This window comes from Cnephaeus nilssonii (genome assembly GCF_951640355.1).
Source record: "Cnephaeus nilssonii genome assembly, chromosome: 15".
NCBI classification, from domain to species: Eukaryota; Metazoa; Chordata; class Mammalia; order Chiroptera; family Vespertilionidae; genus Cnephaeus; species Cnephaeus nilssonii.
This window is the reverse complement of record NC_137086.1, coordinates 62,619,788-62,638,644: the sequence shown is the minus strand read 5'-3', so window position 1 is coordinate 62,638,644 and position 18,857 is coordinate 62,619,788. Positions and strand designations below refer to the sequence as shown.

The window sequence follows — 18,857 nt, the reverse complement described above, 5'->3', positions numbered from 1 at the left end:
ATTATATATAAATATATAAATATACATAAAATGTTATGGAGTTAATTTATTAGAAACACTTAAGTACATATTTTTGTGCAGTAAATTTTTGAATCAATACTTTTTTTTGAAAACCAATTACCTTGCTTTTTTAAGTTTTTTCTGTATTTTCCTTTGGAAATGCAAACATAAGTTAATGCCATTTTTCAAATGCACTGCCATTTCAGAGTGATTCTAGATTGATTTCCTAACAGAAGTACTTTTTGACAGTAGCACTCCCCCCCCCCCCCCCCCCCCGCCCCACCTTACCTGCAGCTTGGCTTTCCACGGTTTCAGTTACCCATAGTCAAATGTGGTCCAGAAATATTAATTGAAAAGTTCCAGAAATAAATAATTCCTAAGTGTTAAATTGTGCGCCGTTCTGAGTGGGTGATGAAATCTCCCACCTGGGACGGGAATTATCCATGTCCAGTTTCTGCACCTCACTCCATGCCATCACGCAGGCATTGTGTCATCTTGCATCACAAGAAGGAGGGTGAGTAAGTATAATAAGATACTGAGATGGACCACATTCACATAACTTTCATTACAGTATATTGTTATAATTGTTATTTTTAACCTCCTCCTGTGCCTAATTTATAAATTTTATCATAGGTACGTATGTACAGGAAAAAACATAGTGTATATATATGTAGGGTTTGGTACTAGCCGTGGTTTCAGACATCCACTGGGGTCTTGGAACATGTCCCCTATGGGTAAGGAGGGGACTACTGTAATTGCTGATCTTGAGCAATATTTTCAAAGGCATTTGTCATTCCTTAAAGCCAAGATTTTTAAACCAATGTCCTTTTTGAGGCTTATTTTACTATATTGTGTATGGTGTATAGCCACAAAAAAATCAGTCTGATAAGTTTTAATGTGCAGGGATGATGCCTTCAACCCAAATTACCATGGATTTAACTCATTACATTTCCTCTGATGTGTAAGATGACACTCTTTTGATTTTGTCTTTATTCTGTGAGTTAGATGCATTATCTCTTTTCTTGTTGATCCTTATATACCTGCACTCATGAGTTTTGACAAAATGTTTTCTAGATAATGCTATTGTATGTCATAACTGGTTTAATATTAAAGAAAACCAAAATTGTGATATTGGTTTTTGATGAAAGGTATTGTAGCAGTTGTATGTTTTTCCAAAATGATTTTTCCTTTTGTATTAGAACTTACAAGTAAATTCATATCTAAAGCATATTATTCTTAAACATGCAGTTCCAAATTCTGAAACATACTATAACAAAACTTTTACCAGCCTTAGCAATCAGTGATCTTTACAAGGGTATTTTACTTTTAAAATTTTCTGAATTATCAACATCAGTTCCCAACAGGTGAGAGCTGGTGGGGATGGATCCGAGCTTTCAGAGGAGTCATTGGCGGGCGCGGGCGGCGGGCGCTGCCCAGAGCCTGCAGGAGGCGCCTGCCCCCAGTGAGCTGCGCAGTTCTGAGGTGACAGAGGTTGGGAAGCACTGGTAGAGTAGTTTCCATTGCTCCGCATTTGGATAATGTTTGCTTTTCTTTATTAAAAGTCACATGTTGCCAATGATTTTTATGTCAAACTATAGTTAAAATTTTTTCGTGACTTTTACATTTTTTCATTTAAAAAATTTTACTATTGATTTTCTACAGGCAGATTTCATTTGAAAATAATGTTTCATTATAAAATTTGGCACTAGCTTAACATAATTACTGCTGAACAGATTATCAGGAGGTGAACACCTAGAGGGGAGTTTAGAAGTCCCCTCGTTCCCCACTTCCTGAGAAGCAACTCTGATAGCAGGGAAAAGCCTCTGAAGGTCGCCCCTGCCATTCGGGGGCGTCTCAGCCTTCAGACGGAGCCTTTTCCTGCTCACTTTCCTCCAGGATTAGCTCATCCCTCCTGCTCCTTAGAATACCTCCAGACAAATCCTGTCCCTCTTTCAAGGCCTCTCTGGTGCACCCCTCCCCGAGGCGTTGCCAGTGCCCAGCAGTGCCTGGCACACGGCAGGTGGGCAGGCAGTGTCTGGATGAGGGACCAGCTGTTTCAGCCCCTTCTTTCTCAACTCCCTTCACCTACTGTCCTTGCCACACATTTACACACACACTCAGCTCTGGAGTTTTTGATTGTTTATGGGGAACGTATATGTGTGTGCATGTGTTTCTCTGACCAAATTCAAGCTCCTGAGGGCAAACCTGAAACTCGTACTTGTTACCTGTGCTCTGCTGCAGCAGGTGCTCCTAGTCTCATTTTTATTTCGAATATGTTTTTATTGATTTCAGATAGAAGGGAGAGAGATAGGGAGGGAGAGAGAAACATCAATGATGAGAGAGAATCATTGATCAGCCGCTTTCTGCATGCCCCACACTGGGGATCGAGCCCACAACGCAGTCATGTGCCCTGACCAGAATTGAACCGTGACCTTCTGGTTCATAGGTCAACACTCAACCACTAAGCCATGCCGGCTGGGCCTGGTCTCATTTTTAGTTGCTCTCTCCTTTCCCCGAGCTCTACACTAGGCAGAGCAGCCATGCTTTCCTCAAGCAGGAAGTGATAGTCCTAAGAGTTGTGTTAATGAGTGAGGGGTTGGGACAAATCAGAGGTGAAAAGTCCTGGAACTGAAAGTAAATTATTGACCTTGAGAGGACACTGAACCACGTTCAGTGAGTGGGGGAAAGCACCAAAATGGAGAGTACTTACATAAATAAGTAAGGCATGGATCTGGCCTCTGGTGTGTATTTCACATAACTAGTCACACTCTAGAGCTGTGCTGTCCTAAATAGTGGCCACTAGACACGTGGTGGTTCTTTACATCAATAAGCCGTTCGGCTCCTCCCTTCCCTCGCTACAGTGACGTGCTCAATAGCCACCTGCGGCAGGTGGCCCCTGGGTGGGGCGGCACAGGCACCCAACATTTCCTGCCCTGCAGAAACCGCTGTGCTCAGCACTGTGTTCAGCTCACTAATAGGAACATTGTAGAAACCAGAATAATGAGTTTTGTTAATTAGGTTAAAAGTAGACATGCAGAATATATCATAGTGCAAATGATTATTTTGGGTAAGGGGTCGAGGACCTATTTCTAGCATTCTGAGAGCCAAGATTTCTGTGTTCTTTGTCCTACTTCTCAGTGTTCTTTACAGCATGCCCTGTACCATACTCTGTAGACAAAAATAGCAATGGCGAGAAGCCGTGAGATGGAAAAGCTCTGGCAAAAGAGAATGCAATGGGTTATTTAGCACACAGACACGTCTATTACAGACAAGTACATGTACATTAACTCAACCATTAGAGATGTCTTTGAACAAAGGTATGGCTTTTCAAAGCAATGGTTGCACCATTCAATAATCAGGTGTCATTATTAATCATCTTATTTATCATGTGAGCTCTTTAAGCAGTTTTCTCAGGCTAATAGAAGTCAGAGATTCAAAACAGGAGGAGGCATCATTTGCTGGTTTAAGATGGAAGCCACATAAGGAGAAATGCAGATGGCCTTAAGCCGAGGCCTCCGCCGACAGCCGAGGGAGAGGGACCTGCACAGCCCCAGGAACTGAGCACAGCCAGCACCCTGACCCGGTGGGCAGGGGGGTTCTCCCCCGCAGCCCACACCTTGTCTCCAGCCTGAGACCCTGAGCAGAGCACTCAGCCAGCCTGCCTGGACTTCTCTGAGATACGAAATGAGTTCCTAAATTTGTGATGATGTTATGTAGCAATGAACGATGAATACAGTAGTTAAAAGGTGAAGAGGGAAAATCTTCATACAGATTCCCTCTAGTACGGTGGTGTTTCTTGGCAAATGCATGATGAGGAAATCCTACTCCTGGGCCTCATCTGGGATTTCTGTGCCAGAGCTCTGTCTTCATTGGAAATTTGTTGACAAAAACTTACAGCATCTTAGTAGTGCTTCTAAAGGAACTGCTAGGAGTAGAAGGAATCCAACAGCGTACAAGGAATCTTTCTCCTAGAAAAAGTATTACCTTATGCCGATTTAGTCTGCTCTGAGCCTGTCAGTGTATTATTTAAGAATGATGAACAGTAGTATTTCAAATAAGATACTAAATTAGGAGGAAAAATCCTTCTGCCTTTATGTAGAGCATATGATCAATCTACTTTGTATTGAAATACTTTTTTTTAAACCAGAACTTATTGTCTAAGCACAGATCAAATCCTATAGTGCCAACCAAATTTTTGTACTTGGCAAATATGTTCCAAAATATCTCTACTTCCAAGCTATTAATTGCTAGTGAAGTTTTTTATTTTGGTTTGTCCATTAATTTTTGTGCTTATTTTTAGTATAATGCTATACTTACCCTTGATGTAAGTAAAATAAAAGGGGAAAAAAAAAGAGGCTAACACTGTCAGAAGTCAGAAATTGGGGTCATACACATATCTTAGTGTTTTGAGGGAACTTACATATCACATCTTTCTTTTATAGAAAACTTTCCCAAACTATGTAGCAGTATTATAGTGTAGAAGTTAGTTTGTTGTAAATTTTAATTAATCTTAACAGATATATGCCATAACTAGTATGCTTTGTTTCTTTAATGCATGTGGATATACAGTACTCACAAGACTATTTACCACTGTATATTTTTCAAAAAAGAGGATTTGTTACTATGTCTGTATCATCAATCAATATATATAAACCCTTCTCACTGGAACCAGTCCCCTCCCCAGTGTGGGCACTAACTAGGTCACTTTCAAAGGGACGGATAAGAACCACCTGGCACTCCCCAGTGCATGAGTTCAGAATTTATAAGACACCATTCAGAAAAATAAACTGTGTTGAATGGACTGTACTTTGTGCTATTATTCCCAGTGTTGTTACTGTTGGAGTAAAAATGTAGAGTCTGGGGTAAAATTAGGTCTGTTTGTTGTGGGGAGTCCTCTCAGATGTTAGGGAAGCTATTGCATGTGTCCCTTGCTGCTAGCCCTTCTTGGTTTAGTAGCTAGCAAACTGCCCTGGAATCAGAGGTTCGGTACTTGTGTGATTAGCATTTCACAATTTATTTGCAATGCTCAGTGTTTGCTGAAATGGGATGAAAACATCTTTTGAATACATTCTCTGAGCCTTAAAAATGGTGATATCGCCAGTACTGTAAGATGCACTGCCAGCAGATTTGATACTCTTCATTTAAGTATAGACAGTAGTGTTTTTTAGGAGATTTAGAAGTCAGCTGATTAAACATAATAATCGTGCTTCATTATGGGATGAGAAACTAAAGTATTTTCTCATTGAGAACACTGATGGGAAAGTTGGTGTTCGCATCCGGGATGTTTCTGGAAGTACCCCTTGGAGAAGCTGCCTGAGAAATTGGATTCCCAAGTTGTACTAACTTTTTTCTCCTTAATGTATTGTACATATTCCTTACAATGTCATCATTGGTTGAATGGGTAATACCTGTAGTAATATTTTAGGTACCTGTTAAATTTTCAAAGGAAGATTATTTTCAAATTTGCTGCTATAACTTAATAACTGGTCCTGTTGACTGTGCCTTTCATCCCTGTTTGTGCCACACCGTTCATGTGTATTTGAAATAAAGACGTTTAAAAATCCATGATTCCCTCTAATAAAAAAATAGGTAAGACTTCACGAAGCAAATTTTATTGGTTTTAACACTGATATAATATATTTGAACTATTTTCAATTAGAAAATAGCAGTGGATCTTCTATGTGGGTTTTAGAAAATCTTGAAAGAAAACGGTGGTGTTAAGACAGTGGTTCTGTGTGATGCAGATACTCACTCATACATTATGTGCTCTATACAGCTCCCAAATGAAGAGCAGCCACCATGGGCCTCTTCACTCTAAGAAGTGTGTTTTTTAGCAGAGAAAATGCTCTTAAAGATATTTAGGGCCTGAAGGTTAGACTAAGATCATACACCCTACCCTACATAAATGTTTAAAATACAGCCCAGTAGTAAATGGAGGCTGAGTTAAGTACCTTGTCAGTAACGGAGGGGAAAGGGGAGCATATTATTATGTTCTTCAAAAAGAAGCTCTTTCAAGAAGGATTCATATTGAAAAGTTTTACCTAATTTCCTCATGCCTTTAATACTTCGTATATAATTTTGTGTGCAAATATTAGAATAAAAAACACACACATGCTTTAGTTTAAAAATATAATAGAAATGTACATTTAATTAGTTTTAAGGAATGTATGACAATAGTGTTAACATATATTTCCTCAAATTCACAAACTTTACACCAAGATATCTACAATAAGAGTTTATTTACAAGTTTCATAAGAAATCACTTCACCAATACTGTTGACACAGTTAAGATGTACAGTCTCGCTTCTTTTCACTTCACTCTGTACTTGTAGAAGGAACACAGTGTGTGGGTGAAGTTCCATCCTAGTGCTAGTGACAGCCCGTAGAGCAGAACGAGAGGTGCAAATGGATAGAGAAGAATTACTGTATTTTTCAAAAATGGCAATGCTGGAAAAGAAGCAAATCCAAATTCATTTTTAAAATAAGGAAATGTGACTAATAAATGAACATCCGGAAAGACGGCTCTTCACTACAACACGGCCAAAGAGGAACACTTTCAGTCAGTAACAGGAAGCTATGTAGCCAGGACCACCCTAGATCGTGCTGTGTTCTGTGCTGCCTCCTTCCTCACGCTGGGAAGAAACCCACCAGGGGAGTTACTTTAGCACAAAGGCTGAGCGAGAAGCAAGTCCAGGACTAAGACAGATTGAGAACGCAGGATAAACGTAACAATATTAATGAAATGGGTGGTGAGTTTAAACTTCTAAGAGTCCATCTTAAAGTACCAGAGATAGATGATATAATAGGAAAAACACAACCTCCAGCTATTTTATTTTCCAAGGTAAGACAGTGTTACTCTTCCACTGAGAAGGTGAGGTCTCCACTAGCATACCAAGCCTTAGGAAAGAGCTGAAACTCAAACATCAAATCTGTGCCCAACATCCATGTTTGTTTCTTGCTCTTCCTACCCCATGCATCCTTACCTAAATACCTCATACAGGAAGCCCCAAACTGTAACTGACCTGTGCTCAAAGAAGCTGTTCTAAACTATAGGGAGTTACCAGAAGAGTGCTAAAAATCCCGAGAGCCTAGCTGGCATGGCTCAGGGTTGAGCGGCAGCCTATGAACCAGGAGGTCACAATTCTATTCCTGTTCAGGGCACATGCCCAGTTGTGGGTTCCATCTCTAGTGCGTGTTCATGAGGCAGCCAATCACTGATTCTCCCTCTCCTCTCTGAAATATATATATATATATATATACATACACACACACACACACACACACACACACATACATACATACACATATATATACACATACACATACTAGAGGCCCAGTGCACAAAATTCGTGCATGGGGGGGAGGGGCGGGGAGCCCTCAGCCAGGCTTGCAACGATGCCAGCATCCTGTGCCCCGGCTGGCCTCTGGCCAGAGGCCCGTCCACCCACCCTCCCTCCGCGGGCCAGCGTGCGCGGGACGCTGGGGCTCATGGCCAGGGTGACACCGCCAGCATCCAGCCCCCTGGCCGCTATGGGCGCCACCATCTTTTGTGATGGTTAATTTGCATATTACCCTTTTATTAGATAGGATTTTTAAATCCAGTTAGAGAAGCCACAATGTTGCAGCATGCTAATAACAATAAGACATATCACAGGCCTCTCCCCTGAACTGGAGAAAGGATTCCCCTTACCTCAAACAAGGTATTACAATTTGAGGTATTTGGCTCTTTAATGGAGATCATGTCTTAAAGGAAGACCAACAAATATTTTCTCATATTAAGAAAAATGAACTGATAGCAGGATTTAACAATATTTGCAAACATATCCTCAGGTCAGAAGTTGGGTCTGATTTTCTGGAATCATCTACAGACCATATCTATAATAATCTATAATAATAAAAGCATAATATGCTAATTAGACTGAACAGCTGGACGACCTTCCGGACGAAGTTGGGGCTGCAGCCGCGGGATTGAGGAGCCACCTTGGCTGTGAGGGAGGGATTGAGGCAGCTGCTGCGGCTGTGAAGGCCTACTCTTGCAAGAATTTCGTGCATTGGGCCTCTAGTAGTGATTATAAAACTGGAAAACGAGGCACTCAAGTTCATATATGCCCATTCATTTGACCAACCTTTTCCTCTCTAACCTACCATTGGTAACTCAAACCTGAAAGCCTGGAGAAAAAGGAAACTGGTCGTGGGTTCCTGTAGGTAACATGGAGATAACCAATATGGTTTAACATGGTTCCTTGAAATGATAAAATTACATACCAACTATGCCACTTTTGAGATGTGTGACCATGGACATGTTAACTTAATCTCTCTGTGCTTTGTTTCCTCATTTGAAAAATGGGGCTAAGTAAACCTATCTATAATAATAAAAGCATAATATGCTAATTAGACTGGACGTCCTTCTGGACGACCTTCAGGATGAACTGGGGCTGGGAGGGTCAAGGTAAGCTACCGCAGCTGCGAGGGCCAAGTTCCTTGCACAAATATTGTGCATCGGGCCTCTAGTATTATATAATTTTGAAGATTAAGTGACATAATTCATATAACATTCTTGAGACAGTGCCTACAAAGGCTCCATAAAAGTAAGCTAATTGTATTACTCTTACAAATTCCCCCTCTGTTATGTTTTCAGTCGACCAAAAAAATTAGTTACTTACCACTGTATCCCAGGAAGGTTATATAGATGTAATAGCCAATAGCAATCAACCAGAAGGTATTTCCAACCAAATATCCAATAAATGTGTCTGTTAGGATGACATCTGCCAAAGAGATACAGACAATGACTCTCTTTTCATTGCATACTATGAAGACTTTTAAAAACTATTTTGAGAAGTAACTGCTACTTACGGTTGATGAAAAATAGTTGGATGAAATGTAGAATGACAAGGAGAGGATAAAAAGCATTCAAATGCACATCAAAGGCATAGCCCCACTCCACATCATAGTCTCTGCTCTGCCGTTTCACTAAATACTTGTTAGAGATAAACCTGAAGAGCAAAATTAAAATTTCTTTCATAATACAATAAAAATTCTGTAAGTGTTTACTGACTAGCTTCTATGTACCAAGCATTATTTCATACACTAGAAATACAGCAGTAAACATAATTCAAAAACTCTGCCCTCAATCTAGTGGGAGTAGACTGACAATAGAATGTAAGTGTATGTTAGATGGTACTATGGAATGAAACAGTAAACCTGCTGTGTACTCAACTGGTTGGAGCATTGTCCCATACAACAGAAAGTTCCAGGTTTGATCCCCAGTTGGGGTGCATACAGGAGGCAACTGATCAATGTTTCTCTCCCTTCCTCTCTTTAAAAATCAATGAAAACATGTCCTCGGTGAGGGAGGGAAGAAGGAAAGAGGAAGGAAGGGAATGACAGAGAATACAGAGTTGATATGCAATGTTAGATATGGTCACAAAACATATGGGTGATGACCCAAGGCAGTGATGGGAATTACCTGGAGCAGAGCATTTCAGGCAGGGGGGAGGCCAACACGGGTGGAGGAGATGGTAGAGTACAGAGGAGGTGGCAGGGTGCTTGGTATGTCTGAGGAGTGGGTGAGGAGACCACTGTGCCAGGAACAAGTAAGCAGTGTTGCAGGAAATGAAACCAGAAAAGAAATGGGAGCCAGATCTTACAGAGTCCCTGGCCGTTTTAAGACCCCAGTATTTTACTCTGGGTGAAATGAGAGATCACTATTTCCCAGGAGAGAGAGACACTGTTTTGACCAGGTTCCTCTAGCCACAACTCTGAAAACGGACTACAGGGACAAGAATGGAAGTGGAGACACCAGTTGAGAGGCTACTGTGAGAGAGGTAAACAGTGGCAGCAGTGCAAGTGGGGCCAAATGGGACATACTATAGTTATGGCGGCACCAATAGGATTGCAGGTGCTGGATGTGGAGTATGAGGGGGAAAATGTCAGGATGACTGATTTTTGCCTTAAACATGTGCAAGGTCAAGCTGATATTGACTGAGGTGGGGCAGGAAGGAGAGTGCAAGAGATTGGATTTGGACCTGTTATGTGGAAGATGACTATTAGTACGGACTAAGAAATACATGGTAGGACCATGATCCAGGCACTCTAGCAAGGCTGGCCAAGACTGTCAGACCCACATCTCCTAGGCTTGTCCACGGGTCTCCCAGTGGCCTGCCTCAGATACCATGCTTCCAGCTGGCCTGACAAGGTGACCCCAGCACTGTTTGCCCCTGTGACTTCCCGTGGCTCACACACGCTCTAGCTGTAGTTCCCACTCTGGTATGGCTAGTCCCTGGAACTTGCACAGACCATGCCAGCTCCAGCTCCAACTGGCCAGCCAAGGCAGTCCTGGTGTGGACCCCTGGGCCTCTGCAACTAAAGCTCCCAGCCCCAGTGTGAACTGCCCTGGGACTCCCCAGAGCCCCTGAGCAGGGTGCCTAGTATGTCTGAGGAGTGTGTGTGGCTTGCCTCTGAGACTCCCCTTGAGCTGTGGGGCATTCCAGAGGTAACTCCAACCAACTGGCCAAGGCACCCTGGTGCAGCTTCACCCTGGATCTCCCTACATCAAGCATGTCAAACTCGCCGCATGTGGCCCACAACCTATACTTTTCTGGCCCAGCCAATATAATGGTATGTAAGAAACATTTTAATAAAAATTTCATAACTTAATTTTTACAACATCCTGTTAAACATAATTATTAATAAACTACGTTTGCTAATGACTGATTACTATAATTGTGTTGCACTCATTTCCCTTACATGCCTTTCGCGCAGGCGTACCATTTCTCTCCACTAATACTAGCAGCTGATTGCCACGTCATTAGTCTTGTACTGACTTGTTTGGTGTGCGCAACAGGAAATATTTTGCTTTTGGAGGACAAGGAAAGTAGGTTTATTTGCATTACGCTTATTAATTTGTGCAGTTATTCAGTGGTAAGTTAATGTTCAAGAAAACATTAATTTTTATTAAAATGTTCTATTATGTCTCTATTGAAAGAAACCCACGTTTCTATGAAAATGGAAGGTTTTTTGTTTTTTTGTTTTTTTTTTGTGGCCCACATAAATTTCAACCTTGTTTATTTGTCCTGTGTTAGCCTTTGAGTTCGACATGCTTGGCCTATAGCACATGCATGCTCCAGCGCCAGCTGCCCTACGAAAGACACCAACCCATGCCTTCAAGACTGGGAGAGGTTGCTGTTTTGTCTAACTCATAGAAACAAAGAGAAAGAACCAAAATAAGACAAAAAACATGTTCTAAACAAAAGACCAGAATAAGAAGTAAATGAAATGGGAAAAAGCTGTCCACTAGATAAAGACTTAAAAAAACACTGATTAAGGATACCCACCAAACTCGGAATAATAGATGAACTCAGAGAAAACATCAGCAAAGAAATAGAAAATCCTACCTAATAAAATAGTAATATGCAAATTGACCACACCTTCGTTACGCCCAAGCCACGCCCACCAGCCAAAGCCACGCCCACCATCCAATCAGTGCGAGTATGCAAATTACCCAACAAAGATGGCGGTTAATTTGCATATGCTGAGGGAGGGAGGAGTGAAGACTGAAGACAACTTAGAAGGAAGAGGGAGGAAAAGCGGAAAGCAAGGAGGCTGCCAGAGGGAAAACTCCGGAGGGGCGGAGCGGGGCGGAGTGGGGGCGGGGCGGGCAGCAGCGGTGCGTGGGTGCAGGCACAGTGGCTGCAAAGGCGGCAGCAGCGGCAGTGCACACGGCTGCAGCGGCCGCTTGCAGGATTCTTCCTGCAAATGGGCTACTAGTATAAAATAAAACAAATCGGAATTGAACAGTAACTAAAATGAAAATTACACTAGAGAGAATCAAGAGCAGATTAGTTGATGCAAAAAAAATAATGAGTCTGTGAGCTGAAAGACAATGAAGTGGAAATCACCCAATGAACTAGCAAACAGAAAAAAAGAAAACAACCTACAGTCAAGTTGGCAGAGGAGGTCAACTCTGAACTTGTCTCCTCCCAAGATCACACCAAAATTACAACTAAATTATAGAACAACCATTGAAAACCACTTCAAGTGTAGCTGAACAGACTGTCATAATTAACGATTTAAAGAGGCAGCTACATGAAGACCGTAGGAAGGGCATATACTTGGACCGGGCAGGTCCCACACCCACAGTGTGGCAATTATGAAATGGGAGGGATAAGTCGGCTGTGGAGGTCCAACCTGAGGAGCGAGGAGCCACAGCCCCACACTGGACTCCCAAGACTAGGGCATCCAGTGCCAGGAAGAGGAGTCCCTATAATATCTGGTTGTGAAAACCAGCTGGGATGTGTTCAAAGACAAAGGGCTGCTAGACACTAGGCATTACTCTTAAAGGGACCATGCACAGATTCACTCACAAACTTATTTACTCTTTAAGCTAGTGAAGGGGCTGCAACTCAGAACAGTTCCAGAAACATACCGGGAGGAACTGCATTTAACTTCAGAGTGAGGGCTGGAGCGGCAGGGGTCAGGACAACTCACACGAGGGATGGAAGCACTGGCAAGCACCACTAGTCCTCGGTTGATCTCTCACCCAACCAGTTCTGCTGGTGGGCACCAAATCTTTCCATAAAACTGACTAACATTGTTCCCTCGTCCTGATCATTCCCTAAGACCCCACCCAACTTGCTCGCCAGGCCTCCGCCTCTTCAGGCGGCTCTTCTACATAAGCAGCCTGCCTTGGATTGCACTGCAGACTTCCCCCAAAATCTTCAAACCTCACACAAGTGATGGCTGTCCTAGGCTTGCCTGCAAACTTCCCCAAAGCTCCGTAAACCCCAAACAAGCAGCAGCTGGGACCTTGGTGTGCATTGTAGCTCTTCCCAAATGGCCCCAAGCCCAGTACCAGGAGAAATCGGCCTCAACTTACATTCTAACTCCCATCAGGTGGCCCCAAGCCTGGGATAAGTGGAGGCCAGACTTGGCCTGTAACGTAGTTCCAATTAAGAGGCCACAAGGCAGGCACAAGCGGCAGGCAGCCTCAGTTTGCAGTGTAGCTTCTCCCACGCATCTTCAAGCCCAGCACAACCAATAAACCAACCACAACCGCAGACCACCTTACAGCTCCTCACAAGAGTCATCAAGCCTAGCACAAGTGGTGCCTCAACTTGGCCTGCACCAGAATCCCTCCCAAGAAGTTCCAGCCCCAACAAACCTGGTAGATGGCTTCGGACCACACCAGAGTGCCACCTAACCAGTTCCACAAGTGGTACACCCAAAGAGCAGCCTCGGCTGGCACCACAGTTCTGCTAAAGCAACAATCCCATCTGTGGGGTTAACAACTTGTCTGCTGTAGTCACATCCAGCCCTCATAGTCAGCCAGAGATGGTCAACACCAATAAATGGTGGTGGTATAGCAGCAACTACAACAGGAGGGCACACCCAACCCCACAGGGAAATCCCTGGAGCAACCAGCTCAGGTGGCCAGAAAGACTGCAGAACTATGCCTGAGAGGACCCTTTCTACATAAGGCCACTCTGTCAAGACCAGGAGACATATAGCTTATCTACCTCATACACAGCAGCACACACAGAGGTCAGTCAAATAAGGAGACAAAAAAACATGTCCCAAATAAAAGAGCAGGGCAAAACTCCAGAAGAACTAAATGAAATGATGATAAGCAACCTACCAGATGCAGAGTTCAAAACACTGGTTATAACAATTTGCAATGAACTTGAGAGAAAAACAGATGAACTCAGGGAAAACTTCAGCATAGATACAGAAACATAAAAAGGAAGATGGAAAACTGAAACAAGAACCAATCAGAATTGAAGAATACAGTAACTACAGAAGAATACACTGGAGGGAATCAACATCAGGTTAAAGCAGTGATATGGAAGACAATGTAGTAAAAAACACCCAATCAGTATAGCAAAAAGGGAAAAAATAATTTTTAAAAATGAGGACAGTTTAAGGGACCTCTGGGACAACATTAAGGCCACCAATATTCACACCATAAGAGTTGCAGAAGGAGAATACAGGAAAAAATGGATTGGAAACCTGTTGGAAGAAATAATGGAAATCTCCACTAATCTGGAAAAGGAAATATACATACAAATCCAGGAAGTGCAGAGTTTCAAACAAGATAAACCCAAAGAGGCCCACATCAAGACATATCATAATTAAAATGCTAAAGGCTAAAAAGAGAGAAAATCTTAAACATAGCAAGAGAAAAGCAGTCAGTTATGTATAAGGGAGCCCCGCCCCCACCATAAAACTATCAGCTGATATCTTACCAAGAATTCAGCAGGCAAAAAAAGATTGACACAAAACAATCAATGTGATGAAAGACCAAAACCTACAAGAAGATTACTCTAACCAGCAGGATATCATTTAGAATTGAAGGAGAATAGAATATCCCAGATAAGATAGGCTAAACAAGTTCACCACCACAATACCAGTATTACAAGAGATATTAAAGGGACTTCTTTAAGATAAAAGACCAGCCCTGGCTGGTTTGTCTCAGTGGATAGAGCACTGGCCTGTGGACTAAAGGGTCCCAGGTTCAATTCCTGGTCAGGGCACATGTCTGGGTTGTGGGCTCGATCCCCAGTGTGGGGCGTGCAGGAGGCAGCACATCAATGATTCTCTCACATCATCATTGATGTTTCTATCTCTCTCTGAAATAAAAAAAAAAGATAAAGACCGAAAGTATGAAAAAAATATATAGGAAAGAAAAATAATTTCACTGAAAACGGTCAACAGTTGAAACTGTGGATCAAGCAAGCTAGTACAAAGGTTAAAAGACAAAGTAGGAATTACAACAATAAATTAAGGGATGCACACAAACACACATGCAAAAGAAGAAAAAGGTAATGACAAAACAAACACGGGGATAGTAAAAATTGTAGTGATTATAGAATGTGTTCAAAATTAAGTGATAATCAAATTGAAATAGACTACTATAACTATAACTTGGTATATATAGAAGCACATGGTTAACCACAAACCAAATATCTAAGAGATGTACGCAAAATAAAGAGAAAGGATTCCAAACACAACACTATAGAAAATCATCAACATACAAGAACGCAAAAGAGTATGAAAGGACCAGAGAAAAACTACAAAACAATCAGAAAACAACTGATAAAATGATATACCTACCAAATTACTTTCAAAAATGCTCCAATAAAAAGACATACAGTAGCTGAATGGTTTAAAAAACAAAACAAAACACTGTACATATGCTTATCTACAAAAGACCCACTCTAGATTAAAAAACACACACCACACATACTAAAAGTAAAAAAGATAAAAAAAAATATTTTATGCAAATGAAAACAAATTTAAAAAGTTGGGGTAGCAATACTTTTATCAGACAAAATAGAATTTAAAACAAAAGCTGTAACAAGAGGTGAGAAAGGCATCTAATAATTATAAATAGGTCAACTCAATAAAAGGATTTAACTCTTGTAAACATATATGCATTCAACTTAGGAGTTCCTAATTATAAAAAGACAAGACTGACAGACATAAAGGGAGTATTACAATAATAGTAGGGGACTTTCACACCTTACTGACTTCGACAGATCATCCAGACAAAAAAATCAACAAGAAAATAGTGGCCTTGGAGCCTCTGCCTAAGCTCAGACTAATGCCGTAACCACCACCGCCCGCCCTGCCAGGCCCTGCAACCCTACCACCAGAAGTCAGGGGTGGAAAATGCACTGTTAGCCAGGGAGGAGACTGTAACTTCCCAGGTCAGGGTACTACTAGAACCAAGGGATGGATGGAGACTGAAAAAGCTGTGATCTGTGGGTGAGCCAGGAGTGCCTGTGGTGGAAGGAACCAATCCTCCCACCTGGGAAGTTTGCACTAATCAGGGCCACGCAGCAGAACTCAGGGCCAGTAGAGGGGACTGGAGGACACACCCAGGATTGAGTCTGAGGGACCCTTTATTTCCTGGAGGACCTCTTGGCAGGGAGCAGGATGGGGACAAGACAGTAGGACCCAGGAAGGAGGGTCAGCCCTGCCCACCTAAAGCGCAGGGGAGGTGGCTCTTACCCCCACCTGCAGAACGGCTGCTTCTGATCCGCCTTGCAGTGACCTGACTATGGGCTGGAAATGTGTGCCCTGCAGCTGGCTCTGGTAGTGCAGGAGACTCAGATATTTGATTGGAGCCTGGGCAGCACTAAAAGTTTGGAGTGCCAAAAAGGGCCGACTCTCTTTTAATCAATTTATTTGTTGTCGTTGATTTTGTTTTTATCCCACCCTGCTTGAGATGGCAGCCAGGGGGTGCCATGCCAGCAAGCCAGGCAGAACTGAGGCATTGAAGGAGAGGAAGTGGCTGCCCACTCTCCTACTATCTACAGGCACTATACCCAGCACAAGTCTGCTCAAACCATCCTGGCCAAGACCATGGTACCCCTGCAGAGTACAATTCCATGAGGGGGAAGAGATAACTCAGAACAGGGGTATTCAAGTGTGAGACCCCAGGCAGACCCAGCCTCTGCGCTACAGCGTTCCCACTGAGGGACTTGTGGGGCTCTGCCTACCAGGCTTCAGTCAGGTTGCCAAGGACCAGGCAGAGACCGTGACTCACATTTGTCTGTACCAGAGAAATTCCGTGGGTGGCCCAGGATCAATACACCAAGTGGCCAGATTCAACAATATCAGAACAAAATCCAGCATGCTCCACACATAGCAGATCCAAGGGTATTTTTTTTCTTTCTCTTCTTTTTTCTTTCATATCTCTTGTTTCTTTCCTTTTATTATTTTGTTCCTCTCTGTTCCTTTTTTATATTATTTTTTTCTTCTTTTCCATTTACTCTTTTCCTATTCTAAATTTTAGTGTATTCATTATTACTTTTAAAAATAATTATTATTTCATTTATTTGTGTTTCCCTTTCTTTTTAATCCTTAGTCTACCAAATTACTATCAATGTAAATGGACTAAATTCTTTTCTCTTCCTTCTTTGCTTCCACATCCTCTTTTTGTTTTTTTTACACCCTCTAATTCTTTGCTGTCATGTCGTTTAGTATTCGTTTTACTTTCACTTTACCTCTATCTCTTTTTATTTTATTTTTTAGCCTTTCTTGTTGTTTGTTTTGCTTTTCGAGTTGTTTTCTATTTGGTCTTGCTTTGTTCTCTCACCACCTGTATAATACCTGTAGTTGGAGGAAATCCCATCCACAAACAGGAAATCAACAAACGAGACCAAATTACAACAGGAGAGCCCAAATAACACACATAAGGGGGATACTGCTAGACTATCCAGCTCTGGAAATCAAAGAGACTGCACCACTGGGTCCAACAGGGCACTTTCTACATAAGGCCATCCCATGAAGACTGGGAGGCATAGCAGTTCTATCTGATGGACAGAAACAAACATAAAAAGACAGCTAAAACTGGAAGACAAAAATAAACCACCAAATGAAAGAAAAGGAGGAATTTCCAAAAAAAAAAAAAGAATTAAATGAAATGGAGGTAAACAACTTATCAAACACAGTTCAAAGTAATGGTTATAAAAGGCACTTAAGGAACTTAGAATTTTAAGGAACTTAGAACTAAAAAAGCATGAAAAGGGAAAATGAAACCACAAACAATAGTCAGAAATGAAGAATACTATATCTGACATTAGGAATATACAGGAGAGAATTAAAAGTGAATTGGATGAAGCAGAGGACTAAATCAGTGATTTGGAAGACAAAGTAGAAATAAACACCCAATTAGAGATCAAATAGAAAAATAAGTTAAGGCAGCAACAGACAGACAGAAAGTAACACACCAGGGAGTTCCCATTAGACTGTCAGCTGATTTCTCAACAGTTAACACTTAAGGTCAGAAGGGAATGGTATGAAGTATTCAAAATAATTAATAGAAAGGGCCAGAATCCAAAACTACTCTATTCAGCAAGGCCATCAGTTAAAATTGAAGATGAAATAAAGACATTCCCAGACCAAAAAAAGGCTAAGTAAGTTTATCACCACCAACCCAGAACTGCAAAAAATGCTAAAGCGACTGGTGTAAGAAGAAGGAAGAGAGAAATACAGCCATATAATTAAAATGTCCATACTACCTAAGGCAGTCTACAGATTCAATGCAATCCCTATTAAAATAGCAATGGCATAGTTCACAGAGCTTGAAAAATTACTCCAAAAATTTATATGGAATCAAAAAAGACCCCAAATAGCTGCAGCAATTTTGAGAAAGAAAAGCAAAATTGGAGGAATCACAATACCAGATTTCAAGTTATACTACAAAGCTACCGTAATCAAAACAGCATAGTATTGGCAGAATAACAGGCATATAGGTCAATGGAACAGAACAGAGAACCCAGACATTGACCCAAGCCATTATGCTCAATTAATATTTGACAAAGGAGGCAACAGCATACAATGGAGTCAAGAGGGTCTCTTCAATAAATGGTGTTGGGATAATTGGACCGACACATGCAAAAAAAAAAAAAAAAGGAAACTAGACCACCAACTTACACCATACACAAGAATAAACTCCAAATGGATAAAAGTCTTAAATGTAAGTTGTGAAACCATAAAAATCCTACAAGAAACCATGGGCAGCAAAATCACAGGCATCTCTGGTAGCTATATGTTTACAGATACATCTCCTAAGGCAAAGGAAACTAAGGAAAAAATAAACAAATGGGACTACATCAAAAAAAGAAGCTTCTGCACAGCAAAAGAAACCATCAACAAAATGAAAAGAGCCCACTGTATGGGAGAACATATTTGGCAAGGATACATCTGATAAAGGGTTAATATAAAAAAATATAGGAAACTCATACAACTTAACAAAAGGAAGACAAACAATCCAATTAAAAATGAGCAAAGGATCTAAATAGACCCTTCTCCAAAGAGGACATACAGATGGCCAAGAGACATATGAAAAAACT

General features: G+C 41.6%; 1 protein-coding gene across 2 annotated transcripts in view; it reads right to left on the bottom strand.

Moving 5' to 3' along the window:
• Positions 1-222: 222 nt before the first annotated feature.
• Positions 223-18,857, bottom strand: part of UNC50 (unc-50 inner nuclear membrane RNA binding protein) — a 27,818-nt gene continuing 9,183 nt past the window's right edge. For both annotated transcript variants that reach the window (XM_079792067.1, XM_079792066.1), the window contains exons 4-6: positions 8,854-8,993; positions 8,664-8,765; positions 223-6,447 (exon numbers count right to left, since the gene is read on the bottom strand). In XM_079792067.1, the coding sequence (XP_079648193.1) occupies positions 6,311-6,447; positions 8,664-8,765; positions 8,854-8,993 (379 nt within the window). In that variant the 3' untranslated portion in view covers positions 223-6,310. The remainder of the gene's footprint in view (positions 6,448-8,663; positions 8,766-8,853; positions 8,994-18,857) is intronic.